The 22142-nt window shown below is 46.0% G+C and overlaps 1 protein-coding gene across 1 annotated transcript in view; it reads right to left on the reverse strand.

Annotated features, from left to right (window-relative positions):
- Positions 1–22142, reverse strand: part of LOC141077387 (uncharacterized) — a 94446-nt gene that overhangs the window by 66980 nt on the left and 5324 nt on the right. The window contains exons 2-3 of the mRNA XM_073564287.1: positions 6144–6482; positions 1805–2131 (exon numbers count right to left, since the gene is read on the reverse strand). Coding sequence (XP_073420388.1) covers positions 1805–2131; positions 6144–6482 — 666 coding nt within the window. The remainder of the gene's footprint in view (positions 1–1804; positions 2132–6143; positions 6483–22142) is intronic.

The raw sequence follows: 22142 nt of genomic DNA on the forward strand, positions 1-22142 counted from the left end.
ACATCTGGGCAATAAAAATGAAAAAAGCATATATAGAATGGGAGGAATAGGGCTAAGTGACAGCACATGTGAAAAAGACTTGGGTATACTAATAGATCACAGACTGAATATGAGTCAACAGTGTGATGCAGCAGCAAAAAAGGCAAATGCAATTCTAGGATGTATTAACAGAAGCATACAGTCTAGATCACGTGAAGTCATTATTTCCCTCTACTCCTCTTTGGTCAGACCTCATCTGGAATACTGTGTCCAGTTTTGGACGCCACATTTTAAAAAAGACATCAACAAACTGGAGCAAGTTCAGAAAAGAGCGACCAGAATGGTGACCGGTCTGCAAACCCTGTCTTATGAGGAAAGGTTGCAGGATTTGGGGATGTTTAGTTTGCAAAAGAGAAGACTGAGAGGAGACTTAATAGCTGTCTACAAATATCTAAAGGGCTGTCACATTGTAGAAGGATCAACTTTATTCTCATTTGCACAAGGAAAGACTAGAAGCAATGGGATGAAACTGAATGGGAAGAGACACAGATTAGATATTAGAAAAAACTTTTTGACAGTTAGAGTGATCAATGAGTGGAACAGGCTGCCACGAGAAGTGGTGAGTTCTCCTTCAATGGAAGTCTTCAAACAGAGGCTGGACAGACATCTGACTGGGATGATTTAGCGAATCGTGCTTTGAGCAGGGGGTTGGACCAGATGGCCCAGGAGGTCCCTTCCAACTCTACGATTCTATGATTCTATGATTCTATGAAAAACCTTTCAGGTGATGCGGTTTTTTAAAAAGCTGATCGGCTTTAGCAGCTGAAAAACGTATCCTCAAAAAATGCTGTGTGTGAATGTAGCCTTAGATCAGGAATAGAACAGTCATTTATAGGACATTTCATTACTTTCCCAAATTCCTATGAAAAAATATTCAGCACATCCTGCATTGAATTACTGTACCCAATTTATTATATATTTTAGGAGTCGGAGTCGGTCCATTTTATACCGACTCCACCAAAATGAGCACCGACTCCAACTCCACCAAAATGAGCACCGACTCCGACTCCACGACTCCGACTCCACAGCCCTGGTGTCTACTGTGGTGAAATTGATGCCACTTTGTTGGTGTCTGCCAATAATTTTTGTAAATGTGTAGACTCCTGGTTGGGTCTCCTTCATGCGTGTTGCCTGCAGCAGTTGGCCTCCGACACCACCAGGCCTCCACTTCCTTGAACTCAACTACCCGTGTTACTATCGTTACTTTTTTCTGACAATTGCAGTCTACAAAACTGATATTTGTGCCACCTGAGTGCAGCTGAGCATGACAGCAGGTCGAGGTGCTGCATGTGGTATCAGGGCTCCCAGCACAGGGGCCGTACACCGATCCCTCACCCACCTTGGAAAGCTGCGTCCCAGACCCCGATCCCTCATGCTACAGTCTGTACTGTGGGTGAACTGAGGCCACTTTCCCGGTGCCTGCCCCTCATCTGATGGGTTTTGGCAGCATTTGGGGCCGTTATAAGGTGTTGTGCTGCGTTTGTATTTGCCTCTCATTGATGTGAATGCCGGTCGGTTATGTTCGGCGAATATTGCAAATTCGGAGATCATAATCCGAACCGAACATTGAAATATTCGCTCATCTCTTCTCTCCTTATGTCTACCCTCGGTCTTCAGTCCCTGGAGTTCAGGACATTTTGCAGTTACTATTGGAGATGACCTAGAATATCGGCCACAGAAGCCGATGCTGGTGAGGTCTCCGGAGCCTCTGCCCACACCTGACACACATTACATTTCTACATTTTGGGGAGGATTTAGGACTCACCTGTGACCGTCAGGGTGAAGTTCGTCATCAGCTCCTGGTGCAGAGACCGGTGCGTCACCAGACATGAATATTTGTAGCCGGCATCCTGCAGGGTGGGATACAGGGTCAGGTGACTGGTGACATTGAACGTCCCGTCCGGGTTACTGACGGCGTCACCGGTGCAGGTTCCTCGCTCCAGGGCCACGCATCTCGAATCTTTCTCATGTCGCACCCAACGAATAGTAACATCTTTAGGATAAAAGTTGGTGACTTCACACGACACGACTTTCTCACTTCCCAGCTCCACAGTAACAGCATCTCCAGGCGTCAGGACAGCGGAGGGCGCAGCTGGAAAAGAGACCAGCCAACAGTAATATCACAGCATCTCCATTCACACAACACTACGTCAGCGTAGTTCCCACTAGTGTTTGACTTGTCCATGTCTTGCCCCATATTATCTGTTATACAGAGTGTAAGGCAGAGTCACGGTATAAATTACTGATCCTGAGTTACCTCCTGTATCATACCCCAGAGCTGCACTCACTATTCTGCTGGTGCAGTCACTGTACATACATTACATTACTGATCCTGAGTTACCTCCTGTATTATACTCCAGAGCTTCACTCACTATTCTGCTGGTGCAGTCACTGTGTACATACATTACATTACTGATCCTGAGTTACCTCCTGTATTATACCCCAGAGCTGCACTCACTATTCTGCTGGTGCAGTCACTGTGTACATACATTACATTACTGATCCTGAGTTACATTCTGCATTATACCACAGAGCTGCACTCACTATTCTGCTGGTGCAGTCACTGTGTACATACATTACATTACTGATCCTGAGTTACATTCTGCATTATACTCCAGAGCTGCACTCACTATTCTGCTGGTGCAGTCACTGTGTACATACATTACATTACTGATCCTGAGTTACCTCCTGTATTATACTCCAGAGCTGCACTCACTATTCTGCTGGTGCAGTCACTGTGTACACACATTACATTACTGATCCTGAGTTACCTCCTGTATCATACCCCAGAGCTGCACTCACTATTCTGCTGGTGCAGTCACTGTGTACATACATTACATTACTGATCCTGAGTTACATCCTGTATCATACCCCAGAGCTGCACTCACTATTCTGCTGGTGCAGTCACTGTGTACATACATTACATTACATTACTGATCCTGAGTTACCTCCTGTATTATACCCCAGAGCTGCACTCACTATTCTGCTGGTACAGTCACTGTGTACATACATTACATTACTGATCCTGAGTTACATCCTGTATCATACCCCAGAGCTGCACTCACTATTCTGCTGGTGCAGTCACTGTGTACATACATTACATTACTGATCCTGAGTTACCTCCTGTATTATACTCCAGAGCTGCACTCACTATTCTGCTGGTGCAGTCACTGTGTACACACATTACATTACTGATCCTGAGTTACCTCCTGTATCATACCCCAGAGCTGCACTCACTATTCTGCTGGTACAGTCACTGTGTACATACATTACATTACTGATCCTGAGTTACATCCTGTATTATACTCCAGAGCTGCACTCACTATTCTGCTGGTGCAGTCACTGTGTACATACATTACATTACTGATCCTGAGTTACCTCCTGTATTATACTCCAGAGCTGCACTCACTATTCTGCTGGTGCAGTCACTGTGTACATACATTACATTACTGATCCTGAGTTACCTCCTGTATCATACCCCAGAGCTGCACTCACTATTCTGCTGGTACAGTCACTGTGTACAAACATTACATTACTGATCCTGAGTTACATCCTGTATTATACTCCAGAGCTTCACTCACTATTCTGCTGGTGCAGTCACTGTGTACATACATTACTGATCCTGAGTTACCTCCTGTATTATACTCCAGAACTGCACTCACTATTCTGCTGGTGCAGTCACTGTGTACATACATTACTGATCCTGAGTTACCTCCTGTATTATACTCCAGAGCTGCACTCACTATTCTGCTGGTGCAGTCACTGTGTACATACATTACATTACTGATCGTGAGTTACCTCCTGTATTATACCCCACAGAGCTGCACTCACTATTCTGCTGGTGCAGACACTGTGTACATACATTACATTACCGATCCTGAGTTACCTCCTGTATTATACATCAGAGCTGCACTCACTATTCTGCTGGTGCAGTCGCTGTGTAAATACATTACTGATCCCGAGTTACCTCCTGTATCATACCCCAGAGCTGCACTCACTATTCTGCTGGTGCAGTCACTATGTACATACATTACTGATCCTGAGTTACCTCCTGTATTATACTCCAGAGCTGCACTCACTATTCTGCTGGTGCAGTCACTGTGTACATACATTACATTACTGATCCTGAGTTACCTCCTGTATTATACTCCAGAGCTGCACTCACTATTCTGCTGGTGCAGTCGCTGTGTACATACATTACTGATCCCGAGTTACCTCCTGTATTATACTCCAGAGCTGCACTCACTATTCTGCTGGTGCAGTCACTGTGTACATACATTACATTACTGATCGTGAGTTACCTCCTGTATTATACCCCAGAGCTGCACTCACTATTCTGCTGGTGCAGTCACTGTGTACATACATTACATTACTGATCGTGAGTTACCTCCTGTATTATACTCCAGAGCTGCACTCGCTATTCTGCTGGTGCAGACACTGTGTACATACATTACATTACCAATCCTGAGTTACCTCCTGTATTATACTCCAGAGCTGCACTCACTATTCTGCTGGTGCAGTCGCTGTGTACATACATTACTGATCCCGAGTTACCTCCTGTATTATACTCCAGAGCTGCACTCACTATTCTGCTGGTGCAGTCACTGTGTACATACATTACATTACTGATCGTGCGTTACCTCCTGTATTATACTCCAGAGCTGCACTCACTATTCTGCTGGTGCAGTCACTGTGTACATACATTACATTACTGATCCTGAGTTACATCCTGCATTATACTCCAGAGCTGCACTCACTATTCTGCTGGTGCACACACTGTGTACATACATTACTGATCCTGAGTTACCTCCTGTATTATACTCCAGAGCTGCACTCACTATTCTGCTGGTGCAGTCACTGTGTACATTACATTACTGATCCCGAGTTACCTCCTGTATTATACTCCAGAGCTGCACTCACTATTCTGCTGGTGCAGTCACTGTGTACATACATTACATTACTGATCCCGAGTTACCTCCTGTATTATACTCCAGAGCTGCACTCACTATTCTGCTGGTGCAGTCACTGTGTACATACATTACATTACTGATCCTGAGTCACATCCTGTATTATACTCCAGAGCTGCACTCACTATTCTGCTGAAGCGGTCACTGTGTGCATACATTACATTACTGATGCGGAGTTACATCTTGTATTATACCCCAGAGCTGCACTCACTATTCTGCTGGTGCAGTCACTGTGGACATACATTATTGATCCTGAGTTACCTCCTGTATTATACCCCAGAGCTGCACTCACTATTCTGCTGGTGCAGTCACTGTGTACATACCTTACATTACTGATCCTGAGTTCATGACACTTGTGTGACTCCCCTGACACCCCCCACACACGGCTCCCCTGACCCTTGTGTGGTTCCCTGACACCCGTGCACATATGGCTCCCCTGATACCACTGCACACATGGCTCCCCTGCCACCCACGTTGCTCCCCTGACACCCCCACACACATGGCTCACCTGACAGGCTCCCCTGACACCCCCACACATGACTCCCCTGACACCAGCACGTGGCTCCCCTGACACCCCCACACAAATGACTGCCCTCACACCAGCGCGTGGTTCCCCTGACACCCCCACACACATGGCTCCCCTGACACCAGCACGTGGCTCACCTGACACCCCCACAGAAATGACTGCCCTCACACCAGCACGTGGCTCCCCTGACACCCCCACACACATGACTCCCCTCACACCAGCACGTGGCTCCCCTGACACCCCCACACACATGACTCCCCTCACACCAGTACGTGGCTCCCCTGACACCCCCACACACGACTCCCCTCACACCAGTACGTGGCTCCCCTGACACCCCCACACACGACTCCCCTCACACCAGCACGTGGCTCCCCTGACACCCCCACACACGACTCCCCTCACACCAGCACGTGGCTCCTCTGACACCCCCACACACATGGCTCCCCTGACACCAGAACGTGGCTCACCTGACACCCCCACACAAATGACTGCCCTCACACCAGCATGTGGCTCCCCTGACACCCCCACACACATGACTCCCCTCACACCAGCACGTGGCTACCCTGACACCCACACACACATTGCTCCCCTGACACCGGCACGTGGCTCACCTGACACCTGCAGGATGCTTCTCCCTTCCTTGGACTCCGGGGTCACTATAACAGTACATGTGTACTCTCCGTCATCACTGAACTGCGCCCGTGGGACGTGCAGTGCGGCGTTGCCTCGCTCTATGTCGCGCTCCTGCTCCATGTAACATCCTTCTCTGAAGGCCTCAGGTTTCCCGGGGATGAAGTTGTAAACTCCCACAGATTTTCCATTCTCCGATTTTGTCCAATGCACATTAATGATTCTATTAGGAGAAAATTCGGAGAATTCACATGGGATGGTGACATGGTCCCCTCTGATCGCTGAGATCTGCGTCTTCTTCATGGTGACAATCAGGCAATCTACAGAAGAAGAAATTATTATTATTATTATGCATTTCTATAGCGCCATTTATTCCATGGCGCTTTACATGTGAAAAGGGGGAACATAGACAAGTATAATAAACATGTGTAAGACGAGGGACACACGAGTACAGGAGGAGCGGGGACCCTGCCCGCGAGGGCTCACCGTCCACAGGGACCAGAACATGTCAGAGGCCACACACGTGACAACAATCAGGCTCTCTGCCCGTGCGTCTCCTGGTTTTCACAGCTAACTACTCAGCTTTGCTTTATAGAGTGGAAGCAACTGAGCAGAGCCATCTCCTTCCTCGCTGGTCTCTAGGGGACGGGCAGAAGATTGTCCACCAAACGGTTTGTCTGGTTCTATGTACAGAAGGTCTAAGACCCGGAAAGTTATGTCAGATCAGTGGGTGCCGATCAGCCGTGAGCGGTGCTGGTGGCGGCAGCCGGATGTGCTCAGTCCTGGGGCCGACCTACCCAGATCAGTCACCTTTATAGTGGGGCACTGCAGACCCACCCAGGAGGACACCCGACAACAGCTGAGTGCACCCCCATTGATCCGATACCTACCCCAACATGTAACATACAAACTACTGGACAAAAGGTAACTGTGAAAGAAGGTGAGCTGTGACATAATGTATTCTGAATGGTGTGTGATCAGTCATTGTACAGGAGGAGGAGGTGAGCTGTGACATAATGTATTATGAATGGTTTGTGATCAGCCATTGTACAGGAGGAAGGGGTGACTGTTATGAATGGGTCACCGAGGAGAAAAAGGCAAAACAAGCTAAGTCACAGAAAACCAGAGAGGTTGGTAACTATGCAGATTGCAGATCCCTGATCCTACCACACAACTAGCCGTGGAGCGCGCCTACGATGAACCTAGATGCCTCGTCACAACCGGAGGACTACATAAGCCTAAAGCAAGAAAAGGGAAAACTAACTGCCCCAGAGCAGACCCCAAAGGAATAGACAGCCCCCACACATGTATTGACGGTGAAACAAGATGAAGGCACAAACACAGGCAGGAAAATAGGCTGAGCAAATGATGGGGCCCAAACTAACTAGAAAGGACAGGAAAGGGAAGACACTGTCTGCAACCTGCAAAAAATCCTACAAAAATAATGTCCAACACTTCTGATAGCAAAATTAACCCTGAAGTCACTAGACTTCTCCCACTATATCAGCACTCTGAAATATTCTGAGACAGAGCAAAAAGAGACCGAACTAGTAAGGGACAAAAAGCCAATTGGCAAAATACTGATAAATAAGAGTGGAAATTCAGCACAGCCCCCAGCCGGGGCTGGCTGACCACACAAAAAACTGAATAGAGCAACAAAATCAAGTGTGAACATTAGCAGAAAAACTTAGCTTTAGATGACTGGAACAGAGCGGAAAACCAAGAGCTGACAAGCCAGAAGGAATCACCAGCAACTGAATAGGGCGTCGGCTGTCTTAAATCCAATCTGAGAATCCTGAGATCCAATCGTCATCCTCATTCTCAGGTGGCAGATCTCCACCGATCAAATCAGCCTCTCTACCTGCTGTTACCACCAGAGGGAGCCTGGAAGGAGAACTCACAACTGGTGAACCAGAGAAAGAACTCACAACAGTACCCCCCCCTTGAGGAGGGGTCACCGAACCCTCATCCACGCCACCAGGCCGATCAGGATGTGCCCGGTGAAAAGCACAAACCAATCTATTGGCATGAATATCGGAGGCAGAGACCCAAGAATTATCCTCCTGACCATAACCCTTCCATTTGACCAAATACTGGAGTCTCCGTCTAACCAAATGAGAACCCAATATTTTCTCTACCTCATATTCCACATTGCCTTTGACTAACACAGGGTCAGGAGGTGCTGCCACAGGAACCACTGGCTCAACAAACCTCTTCAACAGAGATTTGTGAAATACGTTATGGATCTTGAACGTAACTGGAAGAGCCAATCGAAACGAAACAGGATTAAGAATTTCCAAAATCTTATAAGGACCAATAAATCTTGGCTTAAATTCTGGAGATGCAACTTTCATAGGAATATTCTTAGACGACAACCAAACCATATCACCCACTTTAAACCGGGGACCAATGGTCCTATGCCGATTGGAAAAATGCTGGGCCTTTTCCTGATAGAGAGACAATTTATCCACCTCTTGGTCCCATATCTGCTGCATTCACTTAACCACAGTGTCCACACCTGGGCAGAACGAAGATTCCACTTGCCCTGAAGAGAATCGAGGATGAAACCCAAAATTACAGGAAAAGGGTGACATCAAAGTGGCAGAACTAGCTCTATTGTTTAGTGCGAATTCGGCCAAGGGCAAAAATGAGACCCAATCATCCTGATCAGCAGATATAAAACATCTTAAATAAGACTCCAAGGTCTGGTTTGTTCGCTCAGTCTGCCCATTGGTCTGGGGATGAAACGCGGAGGAGAAGGATAACTGAATTCCCAGATTGGAACAAAAGGCTTTCCAGAATCTGGAAACAAACTGGACTCCTCTGTCGGACACAATGTTCTCAGGAATCCCATGTAACCGAAACACCTGTTGTAAAAACAAGGGCACCAACTCAGCGGAAGATGGCAACTTTGGGAGTGGTACAAGATGGACCATCTTCGAAAATCTATCACAGATCACCCAGATAACAGTCATTCTCTGAGAGACAGGAAGATCAGAAATAAAATCCATTGAGATATGGGTCCATGGCCTCTTGGGCACCGGCAAGGGCATCAGCAACCCACTAGAACGAGAACAGGGTTTAGACCGAGAACAAGTCGCACAGGACTGTACAAAATTCCTGACATCACGAGATAAGGCAGGCCACCAAAACGACCGACTCACCAAATCTCTGGTACCAAAAATACCTAGATGACCAGCCAATGCGGAGCAATGAATTTCAGACATCACTCTCTTTCTCCACTGGTCAGGAACATACAATTTTCCCATAGGGCAACGCTCAAGTTTATCCTCCTGAAATTCCTCCAAGGCGTGTCTCAAAACAGCCGAAATGGCAGAAAGAACTACCCCCTCACCTAGGATAGTAGTAGGCTCGGTCACACTAAGAGAATCGGCAAAGAAACTCCTAGAAAGGGCGTCTGCCTTAACATTCTCAGTGCCCGGAAGAAAAGAGACCACAAAATTAAAACGCGTGAAAAACAAGGCACACCCAGCCTGTCTAGGATTCAAGCGTTTGGCCGACTCCAGATAAATCAGATTCTTGTGATCAGTGAGGACCACAAATTGATGTCTAGCTCCCTCCAACCAATGTCTCCACTCCTCAAATGCCCACTTCATGGCCAACAATTCCTGATTCCCCAAGTCATAGTTGCATTCAGAAGGGGAGAACTTTCAAGAAAAGAAGGCACAGGGATTCATCTTAGAAGTCACAGGGTCTTTTTGGGACAAAACAGCTCCTGCACCAATGTCAGAAGCATCTACCTCCACCTGAAATGGAAGTGAGACATCAGGTTGCCGTAAAACTGGAGCTGAAGTAAATCTCCGCTTATGCTCCTGAAATGCTGAGACAGCCTCAGGAGACCAATTCAGCACATCAGCTCCCTTCTTGGTCAGATCAGTCAGTGGTTTGACAATACCAGAAAAATTACCTATAAATTTACGATAGAAATTAGCAAAACCCAAAAACTTCTGGAGGACCTTCAAAGAAGTAGGCTGAACCCAATCATAAATAGCCTGTACCTTGGCCGGGTCCATTTCAATAGTCGATGGAGACAAGATAAATCCCAAAAATGAAATCCTCTGTACACCAAAGAGGCATTTCGATCCCTTAACAAACAGGGAATTCTCCCTCAAAATACGGAACACAGACCAGACGTGTTCCACATGAGAATCCCAATCACTGAAAAGATCAAAATATCATCCAGATAGATGATCAAAAACTTATCCACAAAGTCTCGGAAAATATCATTCATAAAGGACTGGAAGACAGAAGGGGCATTAGTGAGCCCAAAAGGCATCACCAGGTACTCAAAATGTCCCTCCGGAGTATTAAACGCCGTCTTCCATTCATCCCCGTGCTTGATGCGAATAAGATTATACGCCCCCCTGAGGTCAAGCTTAGTAAACCAGCAGGCACTCTTAGCTCTGGAGAATAAATCAGACATCAGAGGTAACGGGTACTGATATTTAACCGTCATCTTGTTAAGGGAACGATAATCAATACACGGTTGTTATGAATGAGTCACCGTAGGAGGCAAAAAACAGAAATACAAGCTAAGTCCAGAAAACCAGAGAAGTTGGCAACTATCAGATTGCAGACCCCTGAACCTATCAACACAACTAGCAGTAGCCGTGGGGGGTTCCTACGATGCCCTAGACCCCTCGATCACAGCCGGAGAATTAAATAGGCCTAAAGAAAGAAAGGGGAAATCTAAACTGCCCCAGAGCAGACCCCAAAGCAATAGGCAGCCCCCAACATATAATGACGGTGAAGCAAGATGAAAACACTAACACAGACAGAAAGATAGACTGAGCAAAGACGGGGCCCAAAACTACCTAGATAGGAAAGGACAGGAAGGCTGCTGTCTGCAATCTGCCAAAACCCTATCAAAGACATAAGCCAACAAGCTGATATGAAAAAGGCCCTGAAGCAGCTAGGCTTCAAAAACTAAATCAGCACTCAGGTATTTTCAGAAGACAGAGCTAAAGGAATTCAGCACACCCCAGCAGGGAATGGCAGAAATCCAGAAAAACAAAGCAAAACAAAGTCAAAGCACCAATGCAAAAGGCCGAGCAGCAAACTTAGCTTTAGAGGAGCAGGAATTCAGACTGGTCTCCAAGGATCCCACAGAGAAATCACCCGCAGGGCAGAAGGGCGTCGGCAGCCTTATATCCAGTCAGTAACTCCACTCAGCCAGTCATCATCATCAGACTCAGGTGTTTGATAATCAGGCTCACTACCTTTCTTTACCAGAAGAGGGAGTTCCTCGGGCCTCAGTAATGAAGGGGAAAATGAACTCACAACAGTACCTCCCCCTTGAGGAGGGGTCACTGAACCTTACACTACGCCACCAGGGCGATCAGTGTGAGCCCGATGAAAGGCACGCACCAATCTTTTGGCGTGAATATCAGAGGCAGAGACCCAGGAATTATCCTCCTGACCATAACCCTTCCACTTAACCAAATACTGGAGTCTCCGTCTAGCCAGACGGGAATCCAGTACTTTCTCTACCTCATATTCCATGTTACCTTCAACCAATACAGGGTCTGGAGGTGCCACCCCCGGAACAACAGGTTCAACAAACCTCTTCAACAAAGATTTATGGAACACATTATGGATTTTAAATGTGACAGGAAGAGCCAAACGAAAAGAGACCGGATTAATAATCTCCACAATCTTGTAAGGTCCAATAAATCTAGGCTTAAACTTAGGAGAAGCCACCTTCATAGCAATATTTTTTGATGATAACCACACCATATCACCAACCTTAAACTGGGGACCAATGGTCCTATGTCGGTTGGAAGACCGCTGGGCCTTTTCCTGGGAGAGAGATAACTTATCCACCACTTGGTCCCAGATCTGGTGCATTCTCTCCACCACAGTGTCAACACCTGGGCAGGCAGAGGGCTCCACCTGCCCTGAAGAAAATCGAGGATGAAACCCAAAGTTACAAAAAAAAGGTGACATCAAAGTGGCAGAACTAGCTCTATTATTTAAAGCAAATTCGGCCAAGGGCAAAAATGAAACCCAATCATCCTGATCAGCAGAAATAAAACATCTCAAATATGACTCCAAGGTCTGGTTTGTTCTCCCTGTCTGCCCATTGGTCTGAGGGTGAAAAGCAGAGGAGAAGGACAACTGAATTCTCAGCCTGGAACAGAAAGTTCTCCAAAATCTAGACACAAACTGGACTCCTCTGTCAGATACAATGTTCTCAGGAATCCCGTGCAAACGAACCACCTGTTGTAAAAACAGGGGCACCAACTCAGAGGAAGACGGCAACTTAGGGAGTGGTACAAGATGAACCATCTTAGAGAACCTATCACAAATCACCCAAATAACAGTCATCCTTTGAGAGACAGGCATATCAGAGATGAAATCCATTGAAATATGGGTCCATGGCCTCTTGGGGACAGGCAAAGGCATCAACAACCCACTAGAGCGAGAACACGATTTAGACCGGGAGCACGTCCCACAGGACTGCACAAAATTCCTGACATCACGAGACAAGGAGGGCCACCAAAAAAAACGACTCACCAGATCTCTAGTACCAAAAATACCTGGATGACCAGCGAAAGCAGAGCAATGAACTTCAGACATCACTCTCTTCTTCCACTGGTCAGGAACATACAACTTTCCACTGGGACAACGCTCAGGTTTGTCCTCCTGGAACTCTTCCAGAGCACGTCTCAAATCGGGCGAGATGGCAGAAAGAACTACCCCTTCGCCTAAGATGGTAGCAGGCTTGGTCACCACAGGAGAATCATCAAAGAAGCTCCTAGAGACGGTGTCTGCCTTGACATTCTTCGTTCCAGGAAGAAAAGAAACCACAAAATCAAAACGTGTGTAAAAAAACAAGGCCCACCTAGCCTGTCTAGGGTTCAAGCGCTTAGCCGACTCTAGGTAAATCAAATTCTTGTGGTCAGTGAGGACCACGACTTGATGCTTAGCTCCCTCCAACCAATGTCTCCACTCCTCAAATGCCCATTTCATGGCCAACAGTTCCCTATTCCCCACATCATAGTTACGTTCAGATGGAGAGAACTTTCGGGAAAAGAAAGCACAGGGATTCATTTTAGATGTTACAGGATCCTTTTGGGACAAAACAGCTCCTGCACCAATCTCAGAAGCATCCACCTCTACCTGGAATGGAAGTGAGACATCAGGTTGCCGCAAAACCGGGGCGGAGGTGAATCTTCGCTTCAGCTCCTGAAAGGAAGAAACAGCCTCCGGAGACCAATTTAACACATCAGCACCTTTCTTAGTCAAATCAGTCAATGGCTTGGCAATACTAGAAAATTTTGCTATAAACTTCCGATAAAAATTAGCAAAACCCAAAAACTTCTGGAGGGCCTTCAAAGAAGTGGGCTGAATCCAAACGTAAATGGCCTGTACCTTGGCCGGGTCCATTTCAATAGTTGACGGGGACAAAATAAATCCCAAAAAAGAAATCCTCTGTACTCCAAAAAGGCATTTAGATCCTTTGACATACAGGGAATTCTCCCTCAAGATCCGGAACACAGTCCGAATATGTTCCACATGAGAATCCCAATCCTTGGAGAAGATCAAAATATCATCCAGATAGATAATCAAAAATTTATCGACAAAATCTCGGAAAATATCGTTCATGAAGCACTGGAAGACAGAAGGGGCATTAGTGAGCCCAAAAGGCATCACCAGGTACTCAAAATGTCCCTCCGGAGTATTAAACGCCGTCTTCCATTCATCACCATGCTTAATGCGAATAAGATTATACGCCCCCCTGAGGTCAAGCTTGGTAAACCAGCAAGCACCTTTAACTCTGGAGAATAGATCAGAAATCAGGGGTAACGGATACTGATACTTAACAGTAATTTTGTTGAGGGCACGATAATCAATACAAGGTCTTAATGATCCATCCTTTTTGGCTACAAAAAAAAAAAAAAACGGCACCTAAGGGTGACGAGGATGGTCTAATATGACTCTTCTCCAACGCCTCCTTAATATAGGATCGCATAGCCTCGTGCTCGGGTACAGATAAATTGAAGAGCCGACCCTTGGGAAATTTACACCCCGGGCTCAGTTCAATTGCACAGTCATAACTCCTATGAGGAGGCAAAGACGCAGACTCATTCTCACTAAATACATCATAAAAGTCCGCCAAATAATCAGGAACATCATGCGACTGAGGAGAGGTGGAAAACACCGGAGCCTCACTAAAGGCACACCGACAACCCCAACTCACCACAGACACAGATTTCCAATCCAAAACTGGATTATGAATTTGTAACCAGGGAAACGCCAGAACAATGGTATCATGCAGATTATGCAACACCAAAAATCTGCAATTTTCTTGATGGTCTGGGGCGACCCGCATTACCACCTGGGTCCAAAACTGAGGTTTATTTTTAGCCAAAGGAGTAGCATCAATCCCCCTCAAAGGGATAGGCGTCTGCAGAGGTGTCATCGGAAATCCACAACGTTTAGCAAAATCCAAGTCCATTAGGTTTAGGGCTGCTCCCGAATCCACAAAAGCCTTGGCGGAAAATGTGGACAGGGAGCAAATCAGAGTAATAGCCAGAACAAACTTAGGTTGAACACCCCCAACAGAAAACGTGTGTGCAAAGCGTTTCTCTCGTTTAGGACAGACAGAAATAATATGCGAGGCATCTCCACAGAAAAAACACAACTTATTACGCCTTCTGAACTCCTGACGTTGCGCCCTAGACAAAACTCTATCACATTGCATAGGTTCAGACATTTGTTCAACAGGTGGCAACACCTCTGGTGCAGCTTTGCGTTCGCGCAAACGCCGATCAACCTGAATGGCTAATGACATAGAATCGTCAAGACCAGAGGGAACAGGAAATCCCACCATAGTATCTTTTACGGTTTCTGACAACCCCTTCCAAAAGAGAGCAGCCAAGGCATTATCATTCCAGGTAGTAAGTACTGCCCACTTTCGGAATTTTTGACAGTACAATTCTGCAGAATCACGACCCTGGTTCAATGCCAACAGGGTCTTTTCAGCCTGATCAATGGCATTAGGTTCGTCATACAACAACCCCAAGGCCTGAAAAAATGCGTTCACATTAGTCAGAATAGGATCATCTGGTTTCAAAGAAAACGCCCAATCCTGGGGATCGCCACACAGCAAAGAGATGACAATTTTAACCTGCTGCGCGGAGCTCCCTGACGAGTTAGGCTTCAAGGCAAAAAATAATTTACAATTATTTTTGAAATTCAAAAATTTAGACCGATCCCCAAAAAATACATCAGGTGTAGGAATCTTTGGTTCAGCAGCATGTGAATGAGCAAGATAGGCGGAAATTCCTCGCACTTCCGCAGCGAGCTGCTCCACACGATCAGACAATTGCTTTATCTCCATTGAGAGAAAAAAAAATTCCCCCTACGGCCTCAGAGATATAGAGGAAAAAATATACACACTTTTTTTTTTTTTTACAATTCTTTCCTGCTATTGCGTACCCTAGGATCTGCGGTATGGCGGGTGATTCTGTTATGAATGAGTCACCGTAGGAGGCAAAAACAGAAATACAAGCTAAGTCCAGAAAACCAGAAAAGTTGGCAACTATCAGATTGCAGACCCCTGAACCTATCAACACAACTAGCAGTAGCCGTGGGGGGTTCCTACGATGCCCTAGACCCCTCGATCACAGCCGGAGAATTAAATAGGCCTAAAGAAAGAAAGGGGAAATCTAAACTGCCCCAGAGCAGACCCCAAAGCAATAGGCAGCCCCCAACATATAATGACGGTGAAGCAAGATGAAAACACTAACACAGACAGAAAGATAGACTGAGCAAAGACGGGGCCCAAAACTACCTAGATAGGAAAGGACAGGAAGGCTGCTGCCTGCAATCTTGCAAAACCCTATCAAAGACATAAGCCAACAAGCTGATATGAAAAAGGCCCTGAAGCAGCTAGGCTTCAAAAACTAAATCAGCACTCAGGTATTTTCAGAAGACAGAGATAAAGGAATTCAGCACACCCCAGCAGGGAATGGCAGAAATCCAGAAAAACAAAGCAAAACAAAGTCAAAGCACCAATGCAAAAGGCCGAGCAGCAAACGTAGCTTTAGAGGAGCAGGAATTCAGATTGGTCTCCAAGGATCCCACAGAGAAATCACCCGCAGGGCAGAAGGGCGTCGGCAGCCTTATATCCAGTCAGTAACTCCACTCAGCCAGTCATCATCATCAGCCTCAGGTGTTTGATAATCAGGCTCACTACCTTTCTTTACCAGAAGAGGGAGTTCCTCGGGCCTCAGTAATGAAGGGGAAAATGAACTCACAACACACGGTCTTATTGAACCATCTTTCTTGGCCACAAATAAAAACCAGCACCTAAAGGTGAAGAGGATGGTCTAATATGACCCTTCTCCAACGACTCCTTAATATAGGATCGCATAGCATCATGTTCGGGTACAGATAAGTTGAAAAGCCGACCCTTGGGAAATTTACACCCAGGCATCAACTCAATTGCACAGTCATAACTCCTATGAGGAGGCAAAGACGCAGACTTACTCTCACTAAATACATCAGAGAAATCAGCCAAATAGTCAGGAACATCATGCGACTGAGGAGAGGTGGAGAAAACAGGAGCGTCCCTAAGAACACACTGACAACCCCAACTCACCACAGTCCCAGATTTCCAATCCAAAACTGGATTATGAGTTTGCAAACAGGGGAACCCCAGTACAATGGTATCATGCAAATTATGCAACACCAAATATTTACAATTTTCTTGGTGGTCTGGGGCAACTCGCATTATCACCTGGGTCCAAAACTGAGGTTTATTCTCCGCCAAAGGAGTGGCATCAACACCCCTCAAAGGGATAGGCGTCCGCAGAGGCGTCATGGACAAACCACAATGTTTAGCAAAGTCCAAATCCATCAGATTCAGAGCTGCTCCTGAATCCACAAAAGCCTTTGTGGAAAACGTGGATAAGGAGCAGATCAGAGTAATTGCCAAAAGGAACTTAGGTTGTATACTGCCCACAGCAAATGTGTGTGCAAAACGTTTCTCTCATTTAGGACAGACAGAAATAATATGCGAGGCATCTCCACAGAAAAAGCACAGCTTATTACGCCTTCTAAACTCCTGACATTGCGCCCTAGACAAAACCCCATCACATTGCATAGGTTCAGACATTTGTTCAAAAGGTGACAGCGCCTCCCGTGTACTTTTACGTTCACGTAAACGCCGACCAACTTGAATGGCTAATGACATAGAGCCATCCAGACCAGAGGGAACAGGAAATCCCATCATAATATCATTTACGGTCTCTGATAAACCTTTCCGAAAGAGAGCTGCCAATGCACTATCATTCCATGTAGTAAGGACCGCCCACTTTCGGAATTTTTGACAGTATAACTCTGCAGGATCCTTACCCTGGTTTAATGCCAGCAGGGTTCTCTCAGCTTGATCAACAGCATTAGGTTCATCATACAACAACCCCAAGGCCTGAAAAAATGCATCCACATTAGTCAGAATAGGATTTTCAGGTGTCAGAGAAAAAGCCCAATCCTGGGGATCACCACGCAGCAAGGAGATGACAATTTTAACCTGCTGCACAGAGCTCCCCGATGAGTTAGGCTTCAAAGCAAGAAATAATTTACAATTATTCTTAAAATTCGGAAATTTAGACCGATCCCCAGAAAACACATCAGGAGTAGGGATCTTAGGTTCAGCAGCATGTGAATGAGCGAGGTAGGTGGAAATTCCCTGCACTTCAGCAGTGAGCTGCTCCACACGATCAGACAATTGCTTAATCTCCATTAGGAAAAGAAAAAAAAAATCCTCCTACGGCCCCAGAGAAAAAAGAGGAAAAAATATATTAAAAAAATTCTGACACTTTTTTTTTTTTTTTTTTTTTAACAACTCCCTCCTGCTTTTGAGTACCCTAGAACCTGCGGTATGGCTGGTGATTCTGTTATGTATGGGTCACCGAGGAGAAAAAGGCAAAACAAGCTAAGCCACAGAAAACCGGAGAGGTTGGTAACTATGCAAATTGCAGATCCCTGATCTTACCACACAACTAGCAGTAGCAGTGGAGCGTTCCTACGATGTTCCTAGATGCCTCGTCACGGCCGGAGGTGTTGTCAGTTCATTTTCCCCTTCACCGTCGATGTCTGATGAACTCCCTCTTCTGGTGAAGGAAGGTAGTGAGGCTGATTACCAAACACCTGAGCTGGTAAATGATGACTGGGTAACAGGAACTTCTGACTGGATATAAGGCAGCCGACGCCCTTCTGAGTCGCTGGTGATTTCTCTGCTGGATTCTTGGAGACCAGTCTGATTCCTGCTTCCCAAAGATAAGTTTTTGCTCTGCTATTGAACTTATTAGTTTTGTTTTATTTACTTTGTTTTTAGGAGTTCAGCCATCCCCGGTCGGGGGTGTGCTGAGTTCCATTTTTGTCTCTGATCAGTTTGTCTCTTTGCTTTGTCTTCAGAATTTACCTGAGTGCTGATATAGTCATTTTGAAGTCCTAGCGACTTCAGGGCCTGTTTTTCCTATCAGACGGTTGGGACATTTTTTGGTAGGGTTTTTTACGGATTGCAGCTTTTCTATCCTGTCCTTTTTAGTTAGCTTGGGCCCCATCGTTTCCTCAACCTATCTTTCTATCTGTGTTAGTATTTTCATCTTGCTTCACCGTCATTATATGTTGGGGGCTGTCTATTGCTTTGGGGTCTGCTCTGGGGCAGTTTAGATCTCCCCTTTCTTTCTTTAGGCCTATTTAGTTCTCCGGCTGTGATCGAGGGGTCTAGGGCATCGTAGGAACCCCCCACGGCTACTGTTAGTTGTTGTGATAGGATCAGGGGTCTGTAATCCGATAGCTACCAACCTCTCCGGTTTTCTGGACTTAGCTTGTATTTTTGTTTTTCCTCCTTCGGTGACTCATTCATAACAGAATCACCAGCCATACCGCAGATCCTAGGGTACTCAATAGCAGGAAAGAATTGTAAAAAAAAAAAAGAAAAAAGAGTTTGTCAGAATTATTTTTTTTTTTGTGTGTATATTTTTTCCTCTGTCTCTGAGGCCATGGGGGGAATTTTTTTTTTTTCTTGCTCAATGGAGATGAAGCAATTGTCTGATCGTGTGGAGCAGCTCACTGATGAAGTGCGGGGAATTTCCGCCTATCTTGCTCATTCACATGCTGCTGAACCAAAGATCCCTACTCCTGATGTGTTTTTTGGGGATCGGTCTAAATTTTTGAATTATAAGAATAATTGTAAATTATTTTTTGCCTTGAAGCCTAACTCGTTGGGGAGCTCCGCGCAGCAGGTTAAAATTGTCATCTCTTTGCTGCGCGGCGATCCCCAGGATTGGGCGTTTTCTTTGAAACCTGATGATCCTATTCTTACTAATGTGAACGCATTTTTTCAAGCCTTGGGGTTGTTGTGTGACAAACCTAATGCTATTGATCAGGCTGAAAAGGCCCTATTGGCATTGAGCCAGGGTCGGGATTCTGCACAGTTGTACTGTCAAAAATTCAGAAAGTGGGCGGTCTTTACTACCTGGAATGATGGTGCCTTGGCAGCTCTCTTTCGGAAGGGTTTGTCAGAAACCGTAAAAGATACTATGGTGGGATTTCCTGTTCCCTCTGGTCTTGACGATTCTATGTCATTAGCCATTCAGGTTGATCGGCGTTTGCGTGAACGCAAAACCGCACGAGAGGTGTTGCCACCTGTTGAACAAATGTCTGAACCTATGCAATGTGATAGTTTTGTCTGGGGCGCAACTTCGGGAGTTCAGAAGGCATAATAAGCTGTGTTTCTTCTGTGGTGATGCCTCGCATATTATTTCTGTCTGCCCTAAACGAGAGAAACGTTTTGCACACACATTTGCTGTGGGTGGTGTTCAACCTAAGTTTCTTCTGGCAATTACTCTGATCTGCTCCCTGTCCACATTTTCCGCTAAGGCTTTTGTGGATTCGGCAGCAGCTCTGAACCTAATGGACTTGGATTTTGCTAAGCGTTGTGGATTTCCTATGACACCTCTGCGGACGCCTATCCCTTTGAGGGGTATTGATGCTACTCCTTTGGCGAAGAATAAACCTCAGTTTTGGACCCAGGTGGTAATGCGGGTCGCCCCAGACCATCAAGAGAATTGCAGATTTTTGGTGTTGCATAATTTGCATGATACCATTGTTCTGGGGTTTCCCTGGTTGCAAATCCATAATCCAGTTTTGGATTGGAAATCTGTGTCTGTGGTGAGTTGGGGTTGTCGGTGTGCCCTTAGTGATGCTCCTGTTTTCTCCACCTCTCCCCAGTCGCATGATGTTCCTGACTATTTGGATGATTTTTATGATGTATTTAGTGAGAATGAGTCTGCGTCTTTGCCTCCTCATAGGAGTTATGACTGTGCAATTGAGCTGAGCCCTGGGTGTAAATTTCCCAAGGGTCGACTTTTCAATTTATCTGTACCCGAGCACGAGGCTATGCGATCCTATATTAAGGAGTCGTTGGAAAAGGGTCATATTAGACCATCCTCTTCACCCTTAGGTGCTGGGTTTTTTTTCGTGGCTAAGAAAGATGGGTCAATAAGGCCTTGTATTGACTATCGTTCCATCAACAAAATTACTGTTAAATATCAGTATCCGTGACCCCTGATTTCTGATCTGTTCTCCAGAGTTAAAGGTGCTTGCTGGTTTACCAAGCTTGACCTCAGGGGGCGTATAATCTTATTCGCATTAAGCAAGGGGATGAATGGAAGACGGCGTTTAATACTCCGGAGGGACATTTTGAGTACCTGGTGATGCCTTTTGGGCTCACTAATGCCCCTTCTGTCTTCCAGTGCTTCATGAATCATATTTTCCGAGACTTGGTGGATAAATTTTTGATCATCTATCTGGATGATATTTTGATCTTTTCCAAGGATTGGACTCTCATGTGGAACATGTTCGGACTGTGTTCCGGACTTTGAGGGAGAATTCCCTGTATGTCAAAGGATCAAAATGCCTTTTTGGTGTACAGAGGATTTCATTTTTGGGATTTACTTCTGCTCCGGTTTTGCGGCAACCTGATGTCTCACTCCCGTTTCAGGTAGAGGTGGACGCTTCTGAGATTGGTGCAGGAGCTGTTTTGTCCCAAAAAGATCCTGTAACATCTAAAATGAATCCCTGTGCTTTCTTTTCCTGAAAGTTCTCCCCATCCGAAAGTAACTATGATGTGGGGAATAGGGAACTGTTGGCCATGAAATGGGCATTTGAGGAGTGGAGACATTTGGTTGGAGGGAGCTAAGCATCAAGTCGTGGTCCTCACTGACCACAAGAATTTGATTTACCTGGAGTCGGCCAAACGCTTGAATTCTAGACAGCCTAGGTGGGCCTTGTTTTCCACACGTTTTGATTTTGTGGTCTCTTTTCTTCCGGGCACTAAGAATGTCAAGGCAGACGCCCTCTCTAGGAGTTTCTTTGCTGATTCTCCTGTTGTGACCAAGCCTGCTACCATCTTAGGTGAGGGGGTAGTTCTTTCTGCCATCTCGCCCGATTTGAGACGTGCTCTGGAAGAGTTTCAGGAGGACAAACCTGAGCGTTGTCCCATTGGAAAATTGTATGTTCCTGACCAGTGGAGGAAGAGAGTGATGTCTGAAGTTCATTGCTCTGCATTGGCTGGTCATCCAGGTATTTTTGGTACTAGAGATTTGTGCGTCGGTCTTTTTGGTGGCCCGCCTTGTCTCGTGATGTCAGGAATTTTGTGCAGTCCTGTGGGACTTGCTCTCGGTCTAAATCTTGATCTCACTCTAGTGGGTTGTTGATGCCTTTGCCGGTGCCCAGGAGGCCATGGACCCATATTTCAATGGATTTTATCTCTGATATGCCTGTCTCTCACAGAATGACTGTTATTTGGGTGATTTGTGATAGATTCTCTAAGATGGTCCATCTTGTACCACTCCCTAAGTTGCCATCTTCCTCAGAGTTGGTGCCCCTGTTTTTGCAACAGGTGGTTTGCTTGCACGGGATTCCTGAGAACATTGTATCTG

This window comes from Dendrobates tinctorius, unplaced genomic scaffold (genome assembly GCF_039654945.1).
Source record: "Dendrobates tinctorius isolate UK_male_01 unplaced genomic scaffold, ASM3965494v1 ptg000445l, whole genome shotgun sequence".
In the NCBI taxonomy this organism is placed as follows: domain Eukaryota; kingdom Metazoa; phylum Chordata; class Amphibia; order Anura; family Dendrobatidae; genus Dendrobates; species Dendrobates tinctorius.